Genomic DNA, 17,392 nt, shown 5'->3' with positions numbered 1-17,392 from the left:
GTCAAAGTGCAAGTAGATAAATAGGAACCACTCCAGCGGGAAGGTAAACAGCGTTTCCGTGCGCTGCTCTGGTTTTGCCAGAAGCGGCTTAGTCATGCTGACCACATGACCCGGAAAAACTGTCTGCGGACAAACGTCAGCTCCCTCGGGCAGTAAAGTGAGATGAGTGCCGCAACCCCAAAGTCATTCGCAACTGGACTTAACTGCCAGGGGTCCTTTACCTTTTCTTTTTTTTTACATAGACCCATACCCAAAATTATGATTCTGCTTATGATATCGAGCTTTTGGCTGATTCCCACTTACAATGGTTTATCATGTAAAACACAGCTTTCTCATAAACACTACTTTTCCTAAGTTGTAAAGAATGTCACCCAGCCAGTTCTCTCTTTCACAGCAAGTTGGGAAGACAGGGTAAAATGCAACTCAACATGAAAGCCCTACTAAGACCTACCTGACCAACTCGTCCAGGGTGCTTCAAGGCTAAGCCTCCACTGGACACTGCAGCAGCGACATTTCCTTCCTGGTCAACAACAACTGCTCCAACGGTATCCAGTGTTCCTGAGTCATTCTCCTATGTGACAGGGAAACAAAGACACCGAAAACATACAGACTTGACAGTATTTTGATGCCTCCACAGATGAAGACATAACTGGTTCACAGAGCCAGCAACACAGCGTGGGACCATTTATATCTCTTCACTCAGCCTGGATCCATTCCATATCCATTCTTTAAAATCATACGCCAAGGTAATTACTATGTAGCTCTTCTATCCAAGGTATAAAAATATACAAGGGAGCAGGCTTTTTCAGCAGTGGCACCAGAGTTAGGGAATAGCTGCCTTTACATCCCTGCCCAATCGTCAAGGTCTTTGGGGGAGTCACTCCTAGTGGCAAGCCATGGCTTAGATGCAGACATTCAGCTTCTTCCCTATCGCACTTCCAGTACCTACTGAAGACTTCTTCTTTTTTCTTTCAGCAAGCATGTTAATCATAGAATCATCAAAACATAGAATCAAAGAGCTACAGAGTTGAAAGAATCATCTAGTCCAACACTCTAGAATGCAGGAGTTTCAACCAAAACATTCATGACAGATGGACTGTCACAAAGTCCTTCCTGATACTTAGTCAGCATCTCTTTTTTTACCTCTATTGTATTTATGGAGTTTGATGTACATGTCTTAGAGACAGCTAATTAAGAAGTATATAAATTGTTGAAATAAAAAAATAAAATAAGGAGGTTCACCTGGGGCTATCATTGCTATTATTTTTCTTTACCTAGGCATTAACAGGTTTTACTAATTTAAAATGAGAAAAATCTGACATTTTATTGTTCTTTTATATTTATTTTGTGCTGTATATCTTAAATATGAACGGTAGTGTAAAATGTGTAAAAAAATAAAGCAAATATCCAATAGCTGTTGTCTGTACTCAGGGGCTAAAGGAAACTTATCCATTAAAGTTATTTCCCTTTACTTGTCAACCAGACTTCCTGTCTGATCTTCCCACTGAAAGACAATGCCAAGTTGCCCATTCAAATTCATGCACAGAGAAGAGCAAGGCATACCTCCCTCACTGCTGAATAATGTTAGAGGTGGAAAGTATGTGGTTCTCCAGATGTTGTCTGGCTACAGCTCTCATCAGCCCCAGCCAGCATGGTCAATGGTCAAGGATGATGAGAGTCCAGCAACCTCCTGAGGACCAAAGGTTCCTCATCCTTGTGTTAAAGAATCAAGCAGGCAATTCCCTGGACTTGGTAGACTTTAAGTTCAGTACAACAAAAATACAGTGGTACCTCACAAGACAAATGCCTCGCAAGACCAAAAACTCGCAAGACGAAAGGGTTTTTGGTTTTTTGAGTTGCTTCGCAAGACGATTTTCCCTATGGGCTTGCTTCGCAAGACTGAAACGCCTTGCAAGTTTGTTTCCTTTTTCTTAACACCGTTAATACAGTTGCGACTTGACTTCAAGGAGCAACTCATAGAGCGCGGTGTGGTAGCCATTTTTGAGGTTTTTAAAGACTTTGGTGATTTTTGAAGCTTTTCCAAAACTTTCCCGACACCGTGCTTCGCAAGACGGAAAAAATCGCAAGACGACAAAACTCGCGGAACGAATTAATTTCGTCTTGCGAGGCACCACTGTACTCCAAAAGGGCTCACCACAGTTCTTCCTTTGATCTGAATGACATTAATGCTAAGTGAGAATAAAAACCAGTAAAACTAAGCTGTTCTATTTTGCCAGAGGGAGGCTCAAACTGGTTTTTAAAAGTTAGAAGGTTTATTACAAAAACATTTGAGAACCATTAACTGAGATTAAAGCTCTTGTAGCTTGTGGGCATAATCGCATTCCATTCAAAAGAATACACCCATTGCCAATTAATTAACCCTAATCACCCACAAGCTCTGTCTTCACAATCAATAGCAAAAAAGTCAGGATCACACACTCACTCACCTTTATTGCACTGAAAGCATGGAGAGAGGAGGTCTCTCCTTTTAGAATTCTTTAATCACACAGACTTGCATAATTTTCAGAATGTGCCCAAAGCAGTAATTGTTACTAAACGTTATTCAGCCTCTCTATTAAAGCTAATGAGGCTAATGGAGGAGTCTTTAGATCAACTCTACAGATGGCTAATCTAGTGTATGCCAAAACAGAGCAAAAGACACACTCTTGAACATCAAACTTATCTCTCTCCCACACAGGAAGTAAAAATAATAATAATGGGTTAGATAACAAGGTGCCTAGCATGAGTGGAAGGGGGCCTGGATTTCAGTGGCAACTCCATTTGCCCATGCCTGCAATGGTCCCAGTTTGCCCCAACTCTCAGGAGCTGCTTTTTTTTGGGGGGGGAGGCACAGAGAGGAGGGCTAAGAAAGTCCTATTACACAAACAGAATTTTGTTAACAGTTGTTAAGATGTGGGTTAAACCACAGAACCTAGGGCTTGCCGATCGGAAAGTCGGCGGTTCAAATCCCCACGACGGGGTGAGCTCCCATTGCTCGGTCCCTGCTCCTGCCAACCTAGCAGTTTCAAAGCACGTCGAAGTGCAAGTAGATAAATAGATACAGCTCCTTCAGCAAGGTAAACGGTGTTTCCGTGCGCTGCTCTGGTTTTACCAGAAGTGGCTTAGTCATGATGGCCACATGACCCAGAAGCTGTACGCCGGCTCCCTTGGCCAATAAAGCGAGATGAGCGCCGCAACCCCAGTCGTCCGCGACTGGACCTAATGGTCAGGGGTGCCTTTACCTTTAAGATAATATAACGTTTCCATTTTAATATAACAAAGATAGGAAATGCAACACAACTTTATAATTTTATTATTAATTGATTGATTATGTATACCACCCTTCTTTGCCTGAAGATCCTTGGGGACTTCACAGCAGAAAATCAAGCTACAGTAATCAAGCAAAACAATCTTACCTTCACCCTTAAAAGTCAAATAAAAGAGGCAGATTTAAAAGGCAAACTACCATGCTCCCCCCCATCAGCTATTTCACATGCATGACCACCTCTCTCATTCTTGTCATGTGAACAAAGCATACAAAATACTGTGGCTTGAATTCTGAGTTCTCATGAGCTGAATACCATTCATGGGACACTTCCAGTGAAGTAAGGGGGGGGGGGCAAGAGACTTTACTGATTTGTCATCGCCTCTGCAGCCCACCCACTCCACTCCGCACCCTGGAAACCTGCTCTGGAGGGTAAAGGTAAAGGTACCCCTGCCCGTACAGGCCAGTCTTGACAGACTCTAGGGTTGTGCGCTCATCTCACTCTAGAGGCCGGGAGCCAGCGCTGTCTGCAGACACTTCCGGGTCACATGGCCAGCGTGACAAGCTGCCTCTGGCGAGCCAGCGCAGCACACGGAACGCCGTTTACCTTCCCGCTGGTAAGCGGTCCCTATTTATCTACTTGCACCCGGAGGTGCTTTTGAACTGCTAGGTTGGCAGGCGCTGGGACCGAGTGACGGGAGCGCACCCTGCCGCGCGGATTTGAACCGCCGACCATGCGATCGGCAAGTCCTAGGCGCTGAGGTTTTACCCACAGCGCCACCCGTGTCCCTCTGGAGGGTAGGGGGACCCAACAGAACAGGAAGGAACGTGGCATACTTGACTACAAAGAGAAATATCCTTTCCTTCCCCAACTGGCAGCCTCTACCGGATTATAGTTCCTTCTGTGAACAGAAGGAGTCATTCCATTTGCAGAAGAGTAACTGTGGATCAAATCCTGCACCAGTGTCATAAGGCAGGGGGAGAGGAAGGGGAAATTCCATTGGTCAAAGAAATCTCAAATATTTAAAAAGACAATGTAAGTCTAACACAATAATTAAACAATTCATTTTTTAAAAAATGAACTGTTCAGTCTGTTAACAAAAGACATTTGGAATCCAGTTACTTATTTATTCAATTATCTAAATAACAGCTTGTGTTAGAGTACATATACTACTATGGAGTTCACAAGGCGATTTTAAAACCTGGCTTCAATTTCCAAATTATAACTGGAACATAATTATCTCACTATGTAAAAATGAATTTACGTACACTAAAAATTATTAAGCACTAAAGAAGCTATAGTACAATGCAACAGAAGTTATTTCATGCTCTGCTAGAAACTGGTCCCATTTGCATGTAATGGTAAGCCAAGACTCACCCAGAAAATTTCAAGTGGTCAGTGGGGACAGGGCCACGGGTTTGGAACTGCTGCCTTAAAGTATTGTCAAAAAACCCTCCAAATCTCAAATAGCAGGTTGGTAAGTCCATGTACTGGCATATGTAAGCATTGACTTGACCTTTAATATATAAATTGTACTGAAATCCCTCTTTCCTTAATTTTATGTTTTCAAGGCTCCTAGTCTTTTTGGATATAAAACGTAAGCAATACTCCAAAGACATGAATTTTTACATATGCTACTGTAGCTTGAATAGTTTTTTGTTTTGTTTGCTTTTGTTTCTCCATAAAGGGAGAAACAGAGCAAGAAGTTCTACAGTACACCTCAGTTTTCCTTTTTAATTACTGACAGCAAAACTATATTCAAAATATAGTTGGCAGCAGGTAAAAACTACAGTGCTCAAATGACCACTTAGTAAAGAAAAAAACCCAGCTATGTTTTTTCTATAGAGGACCATTCTGCGCCAGGTCAATGCTGGGTAAATGTCCAGACATGTTTACCTACCTGGTATTACAGATTTCATCCCCTTCCAGATCCACAGAAAATGCTTTAAAGTGAGAAACGTTCACCAAAATCTTAAACTGGAGAAAATTTTTCAACAGATATTTATCTTTTCATGTTTGTATTTGTCATGCACATTCTGAAAAAGTGAAAATGAATAGTAAAATATATAAACAAATCATAATGGTAAGGCACACTTATTTGTTCTGCAAACAATAGTAGATTCCTTTGATAGTTCTGTTTTCATATTCCCCTAAGACGAGGGGGGGGGAAATTACTTATGACATATTGGCTATGAGTACAAGTGGTTTATCCCTTGTACACAGGTTATGTTCACACAGAGATACACCATAAAGCTGCTCCCAAAGGCCATGGAACTCTCCAGAGCAGCCTTCAATGAGCCAGAAGGGGAAACTGCTGGAAGGACAAATCAAATACAAGCAAGCATGTCTGCATGCACACCTCTGTTTCCATTAAAATATAATGATAAATAATACTGCAACATAGTGTTGACTATCAATTCACAATAGCAACAAGAACTCCCAGAAACTTCAGTCCTTGTCACTGTAGTGATTTAAGGTTGACCAATAGTTTTCTGAACAGATACCAACCTTTTCACTTGATTGTCTTCTTTTCTTCAACTGAAAAATATCGGTTTCCACCTTTTCCGCCAATTCCAGTTTCCTCTTGTTCCTCTTAAAAGCTGCTAAACTAAGTCCTATAAAATATTTAATGGCATTTTAATTACTTAAGAATTAAACCAGGGACACCTTCTTTAAACACTACACTTTGGTACTGGCAACAATAGCCCCTACTCAGATCTATGTACAGATTATATTTCATCATGTCCACTGAATAAGCATGGATTTATGAATATCAAAAACACAAATTACTCAAAACTTGGCCTAGCTGGCATGTTGCACTAAACCACAGCTTATTTTAAACTAAGGTTTAAAGCAAATGAGCAGGGTGCACACTGCTCTGAACTCCCTGCTTCGCTCTTCCCTCTGCTCATCATTTGCTGCAACAGGGAAAACTAGAGACTAGCCTCATGTTATGTGCAAAACCAGTGTTTTTAGTTTGCTTCTTGGCTTCTCAATCATGGTTTGTGTAGGGAAAACAAATCACAAGTGCTGGATCCCACATAACCCAAAGCCAGTCCAATTCCTCCCCAGTGTGAACAAAGGTTAGCAGGGGGAGCAGTGAAGTAGGAACTGTGGAACAGCATGAACTAGCGTGCTGCTCATTCACATTAAATCACAGTGAAAATGTGTAAACTAGGTCATTGATGAAATGCATATAAAAGCATTCACTAATTTTATTCTCAAGGAGCCCAGGCTTGCTATCTTGCCATGTTGCTGGCTTCCTGCATAAGGCCAGAGTAGCTGGTGTCGAGTACCTCAGCTTGCCTACTAGGTTCAACCTCACTATTGTTGTTGTTGTTTAGTCGTTTAGTCGTGTCCGACTCTTCGTGACCCCATGGACCAGAGCATGCCAGACACTTCTGTCTTCCATTGCCTCCCGCAGTTTGGTCAAACTCATGCTGGTAGCTTTGAGAACACTATCCAATCATCTCGTCCTCTGTCGTCCCCTTCTCCTTGTGCCCTCCATCTTTCCCAACATCAGGGTCTTTTCCAGGGAGCCTTCTCTTCTCATGAGGTGGCCAAAGTATTGGAGCCTCAGCTTCACGATCTGTCCTTCCAGTGAGTACTCAGGGCTGATTTCCTTCAGAATGGTTTGATCTTCTTGCAGTCCATGGGACTCTCAAGAGTCTCCTCCAGCACCATAATTCAAAAGCATCAATTCTTCGGCGATCAGCCTTCTTTATGGTCCAGCTCTCACTTCCATACATCACTACTGGGAATACCATAGCTTTTCGTATACAGACCTAAACTTACCCAAAGTAAACCACTTCCTCTATTGGAAGTATTGAGCAACATGGCTCTCCTTAAAATGTGATCAACTCTAAAATTTGTGTTGAATATAATTGTTCTTAATTTCTCTATCTCTGCAATACAGGCAACTCCCCGTTTGCACAGGTGTTGCATTCCGGGTCATTTCGCGCTTGTGTGAATTTGGAAACTTGTTGAAAAAGCCTGCAAGCACCCCATTCGACTCTCACTGCCCCACATCCGTTCTGCACTTTTAGTGACATTTCAGTGAAATTTTTATGATACTTCCGGGTCACTTCCAGGGGCAGCACTGTGAGCATGTGCATGACCGTGCACATACCGTTTCCGCCTAAAACGGGAGTTGCCTGTATAAAAAGAATGCTAGCCAATATAGAGGGCAAGGGTCTGCAAAACTGCTCTGCTTTGCACAGAGGATTCACAGACAAAAATCTCAAGAGGATTCAAGCAGTCACTCCTACATTTATGTATCTAGCTTACTTATTTCATTTCTTTATTTCATAATGGAACTCACAGAAACATACAGGTCTCCCATCAAGATACTGACCAGGCCCCTGCCTTGCTAGCTTCATCATGTGCCTTCAGAACATGCACTGGGATCATGGCTGTGGCCTTGCATTAAAAGGAAAGGTTGCCACCTTTCAAACTCTTCTAATCATCTTCATCAGTTGGGTAGCCAAAATAGTGCCCTCCGGGTGCTATAGGATTACAACTCGCATCATCCCTGACCATTGGGATTGATGGGAGGTAGTCAACAGCTGGAGGGTACTGCATTGGCCATCTATGGCATTTTGACCTTTTATCTCAACACAAACTCAACTTTATTCTAACAAAAGTGGGGGCCAACAATCATGGTTACACTGTCTAAAGATGATTAAAAGACTCTTAGATGGAATTCCCACTCACAGGGAATTTAAACATTATGTAAATGAATACACACTTGTTTATTTTAAATTATTTTTTACCCTGCCTTCCTTGCAGATAATCAAAGCAACTTACAGCCTATCAACATTTGCAGCAGCATTAATAAAATGTACATGCATGAAACAGGGAAAACTTCAAAGGATGCTGAGGATATTTCTCCCCGTGAGCAATGGGATGTCACTCCATCTTCAAAGGAATGCTTTTCTTGATAACAGACCTGTTTGAAGTTAGGTGTTGACTGGCTGCTTTGTGGACACACACTGCTTGTGATGACATTTGCCAAGATCGGGAGGGCAATCCTTTTGCTCTCTACGATGGACAGGGTGCCTATCAATTCTCTATTAGTATGTCACCCTAATCTATGGGACTTAATGTTTATGTGAAAGAAACATTATAAGACTGAACACTCCTTTTGTGTTTCCTTTGATAAGCTTGAAACTGTTAGCTCCTCTAAAGAAATCTCTTTGGTTCAATTGTTCTTTGTCTCCAAATGGTTCAGATCTGTCAGATTCATCACTTGATAGCTGGTATCTGCTGCAGATCACGTAACACAGGGCAGAAGTAGACGGTGGAAAAGCTTACCTACATAGTGCATGTACACTCATGTGAGCTGTATCCTGACCTTTGTGAATAGTCAGGAATCAGCTACCTGTCTGGATACCTGTGGAGGGAGAATGGCAACTACCAGCAGCAGGCCCTGAAGTGTAAGCTGGCTGGCCTGTGTGTCAATCACAGATATTATAAATTCTTCCCATGAGGGGTCTGAAGAAATAAAGCACAGGGAGTCACACAGAGTATATCTGTGCATTTAAAACAATTATATTTGTTTTAAATAATCCGAATATTTTTCTGAACTAGATGAGCAAAATTTATTGATGCACAATGATGGTCACTGGTTTGTTCCAATGACTTATTTTATATCTAAAAATCAGTATGCTTCTGCTTGTTTGAACTTTTTTTAAAAAAGACTTATCTTCAATTAATGTATCAATGGAAAATAACCCATACTTTTTTTAAGAGGAAGATTTTTTGGCCACCTGTTGGAGACATGGTCTTTTCAACTGGTGATTATGCAAGTTTGGTGAAATTACCCTCTCAAATTCAGATTGGTCAAAAATTTATTATTAAGTCAATTCCCCACCACCACCACCACCCTCAGCCATGTACAGTGGTACCTCAGGTTAAGTACTTAATTCATTCTGGAGGTCTGTTCTTAACCTGAAATTGTTCTTAACCTGAAGCACCACTTTAGCTAATGGGGCCTCCCGCTGCCGCCATTCTGCCACTGCACGATTTCTGTTCTCATCCTGAAGCAAAGTTCTTAACCCGAGGTAATACTTCTGGGTTAGTGGAGTCTGTAACCTGAAGCGTATGTAACCTGAAGTGTATGTAACCCGAGGTACTACTGTATTCAGTTTAATTATACTCTAAATTTTCAGAAACATTATTCAGATTCATTCTAATTGCAGTGAACTGAAATTAAGCAGGATAGGCTTCACTAGATGTCCAACAATTTCACAGGCCTTGAGCAATCACCATGTCTATTTCACCACCAGCATTAAAGCAACAATATTGTCTGGAATCACCAAAACAAATTTAGAAACATGATAAGCCCTAGAAATAGTTTTAAGTGCAATCACAGCAACAACAAAAGAGTATGTTCCTAATCCTCAGAAAAGCAATCTGACTCTGGCCAATCATACAGCACCCTCTAGCAGTCATTTAATGGAGTGTACCAAAAATGCACTGAAGTGGCTGAAGCGGTACTGCAGCTTCCCTTCTGAAGCTGGCTGGGGGTAAAATGATTGGCAAAGGAAAGATTACAAAGCACAATTACTAGAGAGTCAGCGAGAGTAAGCTTGTTTAGCAAAGCTTTTAGGTCAGCAGCTTATAAACTGCGTAACCAAGGAGAGGCAGAGATGAAAATAATTAAGAGTAAGTATCTGAAAGTGAGACTGACAATATACTGAAGCTGCTGAAACTCTTCAAATGCTACACCACCAATTACACTATTTAAAGGTAGGTAGCCGTGTTGGTCTGCCATAGTCAAAATAAAAATATTCCTTCCAGTAGCACCTTAAAGACCAACTAAGTTAGTTTTTGGTATGAGCTTTCGTGTGCGTGGTATCTGAAGAAGTGTGCATGCACACGAAAGCTCATACCAAGAACTAACTTAGTTGGTCTTTAAGGTGCTACTGGAAGGAATTTTTTTATTTACACTATTTAAAACCTCCTTAGCTCCAGAGATGATATTTTGGCTGTTATGCAGATAAAAATCCAGTGTGACTACGATTCTTTAATCTGAACAGTATCCAAATGTTTAGCGGCCTAGATCCCACTGATTTGATTGTTTTCTTGATTGTGTGCCTTAAGCTTCTCAGAAGAAGAATTCCTAGGAACAGTTTACTCACTTGTTGCCATGACACCTGGAGGGCAGGCAGGTATGCCGTGATCCACTGCCCATCTGAAAGCTCCTTCGCCAACTAAAAAACTAGCAATGAGGAAAACAAAAGGGGTGGGGAAGACAAACTGTGACTAGGGATGTACTTCAGGTAAGGTTAGCTGCAGCTTAATGACAAGGTTTCTGTTTATCATGTCAGGAAACTTCACAAACGTAATTCAATTTACAGGTTTAAATGAAGTGAATAACCCCATACGTGATTACTCAGAACTCTGCCCCTCTAACCTCATTGAGGCTTACTCTCTAATAATACAGCCTTCCCCAGGCTGGTGTCTTCCTGCTGATGCCAAACCCTCATCACCAGCACCTAGCCAGCATAGCCAGGGGTCAAGAATGATGGGAGTTATAGTCCAACAACATCTGGAGAAAAGCAGGCTGGGGAAAGCTAGTCTAATGTTTTGGGTCACAGCCTAATCCACCTCTTCAAGTTAAGAGGCGCTGGTCTTTAGCCTTTATTTCTGGAACGTTTAAAACGAGGTGGAAACTAGGAATTAACAGTAAAAAAATGAACACAGAATTATTATGAGAACTTCTGTTGTTACAACAGGCATAACACAGTCCGAAGTAATGAAACAATGAGACGTTCCATCCACCCCCCACCACACATATTCAGATCAGTTGCTCGCTACAAGTTGCTGCATTTCTTATTTTTGTAAAATGAAACAGCAACAGTTGTCCTCCTGTTTGTTATTGACTGCACAAGGCTCCAAAGATGGGTGCTGTGATTCTTGTTCGCATGGCTAGCAACAACGAATAGGTAGCCAATTATTTAGGCCAGCTACTATTGCAACTTGGTTAATCATTGGTTATTAACACAGCACACAAAAATGTATCCTGTTTATCTTAAAACCTGCCACATACCAATTACCCTGCAAAAGCCCAGATTTTTGTATTCTGAGAAAAAGTAAAAACCATTTCATAATACCCCCTGCATCATTTTGCCACTTGGTTGTTGCCTCTTCAAGAGAGAAAAACCCAACTATTTCTAGCCCTCTGTGAAGAGAAGTATGACTGAACATGATCCCTGTTGAAAATAGCATTGGGATATGACATTGTTTTACCCCTAAGGGTCAGGGGCTTCAAGCACTTTAGGCTCTATACTCTATCATGTCCTGTCTGCTAAGATGAAAAGAACTTCTCCTTTGTCAACATTCTATATAGACTGTTGAAAAACTTATTTCAACCTGATTTCTCTGGCAAGATTTTTCACCTATTTTTACATTTATAGGTGTATAATATAGCATGTAAGCTAATCAGCTTGAACAGGATATTCAGACCATAGTTAGGCTATTATTATTATTAAAAAATTATAATAAACTTCCTTATTCTTTCACACTTGAAAATTATTACAATTGTAACGAATGTGAATAATTATAGTTCACCTTCAAATCTATACAAAAATTAAATCAATGTTAACCATTTTCTCCTCAACAAAAATGAGAGCATATGCTGAAAGTTTAAAACTCTGGAAGCAAAAGGAGAGCACAAATGTAACATTTCACAACAACAAGCTATGTTTAGCTTTGAGGTCTGATTTATTGGATTTTTAATATTCTGAACCCGAAACATCAGAAATAAAAGCTTAGCAGTGTAAATATCTGCATAAACAACCACAGAGGAAGAAGTTCAGACTTACAACAGAATATTAAAGATAAAAGGCAAAGTTATGCTATTTACAGCTGTAATAAGCGTGCAAGATGTTCCAAGATCAACAACAAAGCCAGTCCCCATCTTAAAAGCACGCTATTACTGATGCACACTAAAAAGCATCAGCCTTCTTTTAATAAGAGTAACTTTCAAATATTGTATGCATTACTGCCCCAAATAAGAAACAAACAGAACAAAGTAATTACCAAGGTGGAATTCTGCCAGCAGACAGCTTTCCTTTCTGCCCTTCACACAACAATCTATTTGCCACGGAAACAGGATTTTTGATTCCTAGGAACAGGAAGAAAAGACATTTAAGGAAATGGTCATGCAGTACTCCAGATAGTTTTAATTACCTTGTATTTAAACAAGTTATTCAGGGGGGGAAAGTTCATTTATTCCTTGGCTTTGCAATTAACATCTCAAAAATAAGCCTTATTTTAGCACCCCAAACACCAGAGATGTCAAATTAAAAACAGAACAGAGACTGGATAGATGAAGGCAAAAACCTTAAACTAATAACACAGAAAGGGTGAAAACAAAACATGGCTAATAGCCATCAAACGATTATTTTGCACAATGCCTAAAAACATATGGTGCTTGCTCTTCGTCACATGCAATACTATCCATGTAATAGGATTTGAAGTAACATTATGCACCATGTTTATAGCGTATTAGGGCTCCAACTACATACTCAAATATCTTTTTGAATCTAAACATTCCGTCTTCTAGAGCTTGCTCAACATACCACTGAGAGCGCCAACTGCTCCAAAATTGAGTGATTTTCCATCCATGATACTGGCATCACATTCTATTTCACCCAAAAGGTTTAGGTTAGACCCCATTCCTGCATTAGTAAAGGGTGAATCCTGTAAAGAAATGTAAAGAAAGAATGCATGAAGGCAAACCATCCATAATTATGCAGATTATCAAAGGAGTTAAATGATGAGTACTGGGGCCAATTGGCCTCCCAGCACATGCTGTTCATTCCATCAGCTGAAACTCAAGTTTCCTTACAGGAGAGAAGGCAATGAAGGGTGCAGAGTGAAGAGGAAGATGCAAAGAATTGGCAGGTGGAGAAAAAAAGCAACTGTGCTTTCTGCCTTAAAGAGGGCTAGGATGGGAAGTATTTGAGACACTTTCTGCAACAACTGAATTATGAGACCAGAGAAATAATTTCAATGGATTCCAAACATGAAAATTGGCAGAGCATACGAAGAGTGTGAACTTGGGGGGGGGGGAGGGAGAGAGAGAGAGAGAGAGAGAGAGAGAGAGAGAGAGAGACTCTGGTAACAAATGCTAAAATCGCATCATTATTTTAGTGTCAGACTTCATCCAATATACTGGAAGTAGTTCTAACATCCCTGCATTATCCACCAGAGATTTCGTCTCTCTCTCCGGGCAACAGTATGCCAAATATAACCTAAATAAATATGGGAAACAAAATGTGTCTGTACCTGTGCCTGTAGAGAAAGACAAAGATAACCATGTATAGGCAACTCCGTTAACATGCACTGTGACCCAGAACGCAACCCCCGTGCAAACGGGGAGTTGCCAGTGTACAGTTTACCATAGATAAAAATAATTTGATTGTTCCAGCTAAAAATGAAGAAAAAGACAACTGCTTCTCAGTATAGCAAGAATAAGTCTTGTTCAGGCAGTTTCATTTAGACTTTTATGAATAAATTTAAGCTTTACATATATGCATGGAAAGTAATATGGGACCTCACACACCGTGCAAACATGTGAAGCACGTTAGAAAAGAGGCTCCAAAGTAAACTGTCTATATATAGTTGTGCAACCAGAAAACCAAGGATGTAGCCAGAAATTAGCCAAATCTGTGCATATTGTCCAGGATCCTAACTGTTGCATTTATAGTGGGGGCTTCTCAGCCACTACTCTTCCAGTAGGAGGAGGTAGTTGGGGGTTAATAAAGCTGCCACCACAAGGAAATTTGCAATTATGGACATTTTGCATCATGGTGAAGAGATACGGCCACCAGATATGAATTGCCTAGAAGAATTTGAATAAGGGTCAGTAAGGTACACAGCTGAATGCAGGGCTGTGTGAAACATTTGGGGACTTGCAAGCTGGATGATAAAGTTATGCGCTTAATACCTCTAAAATAAAGGATAAAGTGGTTTCTCCCAACTCCACAAATTTGCAACCCTATTGTTTTCTTTCTTAACTAGCCATTTTATTATCACATTTACACATCTTATAAAGGCGGTGTGGCTTAAGAAACAAGTCTGTCAAACTACTCATATGGAAGAAATTCTCATTTCCCCAAAACTACAAAGCAAGTAACATCTTTGAAGTGTGGAAATAAAGAGTATTTGTCATCATAACCCTTACGTAGGCCAGCAGGAATCAGATAATCCACAGCTATGATTAAAGTACTTTGGGTTAGATCCAGAGCAAGTTAGTCGAACTCTGTCCCTATTGAAATCAGTTGGACTTCTCTTAGCCATGCCTAACTTTTCACACATATTTCAGTGGAACCTTATTGCAACAAACTTAACTGGTATCCCTTTTACTAGAAAATAAACCATATAACACAGAACAGTCAGAGGATGTTAATTATTCCAGCTACAAACATTCAGTTCCATAAAAGACCAAACAAAGCCTTGAAAGCAATGCCATTTTTAAGATGAGGCCATTAATCTGCCCAAGTTGCACTGTCATTTCTCCTCCTCCTTCCATCCCAGCCTCCAAATTAGGGAGTAACATTTAAGGACACAATTGATTTCATTTCTTAAAAAAAAACCACTCAACAACTTTGCATTCCCTAAGCAGTATGCAGAACACACACAATCCTCCCAAACAGAATGATCATGGGTTTGTTCTGGTGTATAAGCAAGATCAACCCATCACAATGAGAGAATAAAGATTAAAAACATCAGCCAAAGCATTTGTCAACCAAGCCTTCAGAGCTTAAGGCATAGCTTATCACACTGAAAATGAGAATTATGTCATCACTGACTTATTCCCATAACAACTGCAGTTGATAATTCTAATCATATAGTGTCAAAATAAATTTCCCTCGTCACATGTACTATCACTTACATTTCTTCAATATTTTCTATCCAATATTTATTTGCAAATATATCGGCAGTTTCATAACTGGGCTCAGTGCTGTAACACCTCAAGAAGTTTCTGAATTCTGAGATTCCAGCACAGCTTTTCTTTGCGTGTACGTATCATGGTAAGACATAGCTAATTGTTGACTGGGGACATGGGGCTTCCCTTCCCTTGTGCAACTGGAAGTAACCATCAACAATCCCTAGCTTAGTGTTCTGTCTAAACTGGAGATATTGGTTTGGTTTGCTTCAAACAAACTACAAAGAGTAGGCAAGGCTTGTTCCTGCCTTCATGTTGTGGTTTGTTTGGAGCAAAACAAAACCACAATCCATGGTGCAGACAGAACGCTAAGCCACAGATCATCGATGCTCCCACATGCACTACGGAAGGAACGAAGCAGCAGCAGCAGCAGCAATCTCCACACTCACAGAACCATTAACTAGGTTTACTATGACATGGAAACTGGGCCACTATGTGCTAAACGTTGTTTCAGTGGCCAGTTTGATTAACACCTGCTTGCTCATGCACAGAGCTAATATTACATACACTGCCTAAAGACCAATCATTAAATAATTACAGTTATCTATCTCTCTATGAACTGTCAAAAACAAAATCTCAGGCCTCTGGGACATATGAAGTTGTTGGTTTTAGATATATTTACATACATTCATACAGAGAGAGAGCTTCTGCGAAAACAAATCCTTACTGTTGCATTTATGAGACTGTGTACAAACCTATTGTAATCACAGTAATAGCTAGCTAGCAGTGTCCACTGAGCACTTCAGCCTCCTTCAGGAAAGACAAAGCTATAAAAGGCTCTAGAATACAACCTACTACATTCCCAAACACCTAATAGTGTGGCTGAACTAGGATCCAGAGGCACTTTGTGGTACAATACAGAGATTCTATCACTATAAGCAAGCACTCTCTCATTTCTCACATTTACTTATTGTCAGCTCTTTCTCAAGCACTCAACTGGCTACTTACAATTATATGAAAAGAAGCCAAAGTGGGGCAGAGATCAATAAACTGTATTTGTTTTGGAAGTATATATAAATACTAACTTTTTAAAATGTGGTTACGTAATTGGTCTCCCCAGTTTGGAGAACATGTGACAGTATGAATACCTATTTCCTAAAAGTGTCAATAGGCAATGATCATTAAGACCTTCAGCATTAATCTTCAAAAGTTGTCAAGTGTCAATGGAAGGAAATGACAACTAAAAGGAGAGTTTCTGCGAGCAAAACAGACAAGAGGAATGCGATGACAGAGATAATGAAAGCACATGAATAAAAGCATAGATGTTGTGGAGAAGACTTATGTTAAGATACTGAAAATATAAGAATTCTGTGTACAATGACTACTTGTTTTAGATATTATTTTCCATAAGCAAATATATATTTATGTTTTAACTGTCTATGATCTGGTCTAGCTGGATTCCAAGGTGAATGTATCTCACTCCATGTGTCTTGCGTAGATGTACTAGAGGAAGAATACAAAGAGAGAGACCTACTGCTGTCAGTACATGATGGCAGACAGTACTTTAAGGAAAGTCTGGACTCAGCAGAGCAGCTGAGGGACTGACCTGGAAACATCACAGGATTGTAGAGTTGGAAGGGACCACAAGGGCCATCTAGTCCAACCCCCTGCAATGCAATAATCTTTTTGCCCAACATGGGGCTCAAACTCACAATCCTAAGATTAAGAGCCTCTTGCTCTACTGACTGAGCTATCCCACAACATCAGTAAATTACAGCACCATATGAATTTCTGTTACAACTTTTATTTATCACTCTACTCTTGCTAGAAGTGAAACATTCCTCAAAACCAAACTGCAGGTGGTATTTTACATCTGTGAAGAAACACTGAAATGGTTCAATAAATTAAAGTTACACAAATAACTGGCAACTAATTAACAAGCAAAATAAGCAGATCAGATCAAAGGTCTGTGGCCAATGCAACGAGGCAACTTCTTAAATTAGCACATTTCCTCAGCTGTTCCAAAAAAACAAAGATATTCTTTTTATGAAGATCAGTATGGAAGCCTTGATCACAGTGCTGGAAACAAACTCATAATGGCAATTCAAAGACTCAGTGGGTTACAATATGCCATGATTAATGGTATACTGGATTGAGCTGGAGGAGTGTCTCTGGTAAGGGATATATTCTCTGTCCCAGAAATATCTCTGTATTGTTTGAATTAAGT

At 40.3% G+C, this 17,392-nt stretch overlaps 1 protein-coding gene across 6 annotated transcripts in view; it reads right to left on the bottom strand.

Annotated features, from left to right (window-relative positions):
* Positions 1-17,392, bottom strand: part of TASP1 (taspase 1) — a 67,936-nt gene that overhangs the window by 31,562 nt on the left and 18,982 nt on the right. For all 6 annotated transcript variants that reach the window (XM_082215594.1, XM_082215593.1, XM_082215595.1 and 3 more), the window contains 5 exons: positions 12,854-12,974; positions 12,312-12,396; positions 10,409-10,488; positions 5,775-5,881; positions 452-571 (listed from right to left, as the gene is read on the bottom strand). In XM_082215594.1, the coding sequence (XP_082071720.1) occupies positions 452-571; positions 5,775-5,881; positions 10,409-10,488; positions 12,312-12,396; positions 12,854-12,974 (513 nt within the window). The remainder of the gene's footprint in view (positions 1-451; positions 572-5,774; positions 5,882-10,408; positions 10,489-12,311; positions 12,397-12,853; positions 12,975-17,392) is intronic.

The sequence above is a fragment of the Podarcis vaucheri genome (genome assembly GCF_965113315.1).
Source record: "Podarcis vaucheri genome assembly, chromosome: 3".
NCBI lineage: Eukaryota > Metazoa > Chordata > Lepidosauria > Squamata > Lacertidae > Podarcis > Podarcis vaucheri.
Note: the sequence above shows the minus strand (reverse complement) of the source record. Positions and strands in the feature narration are given on the sequence as shown.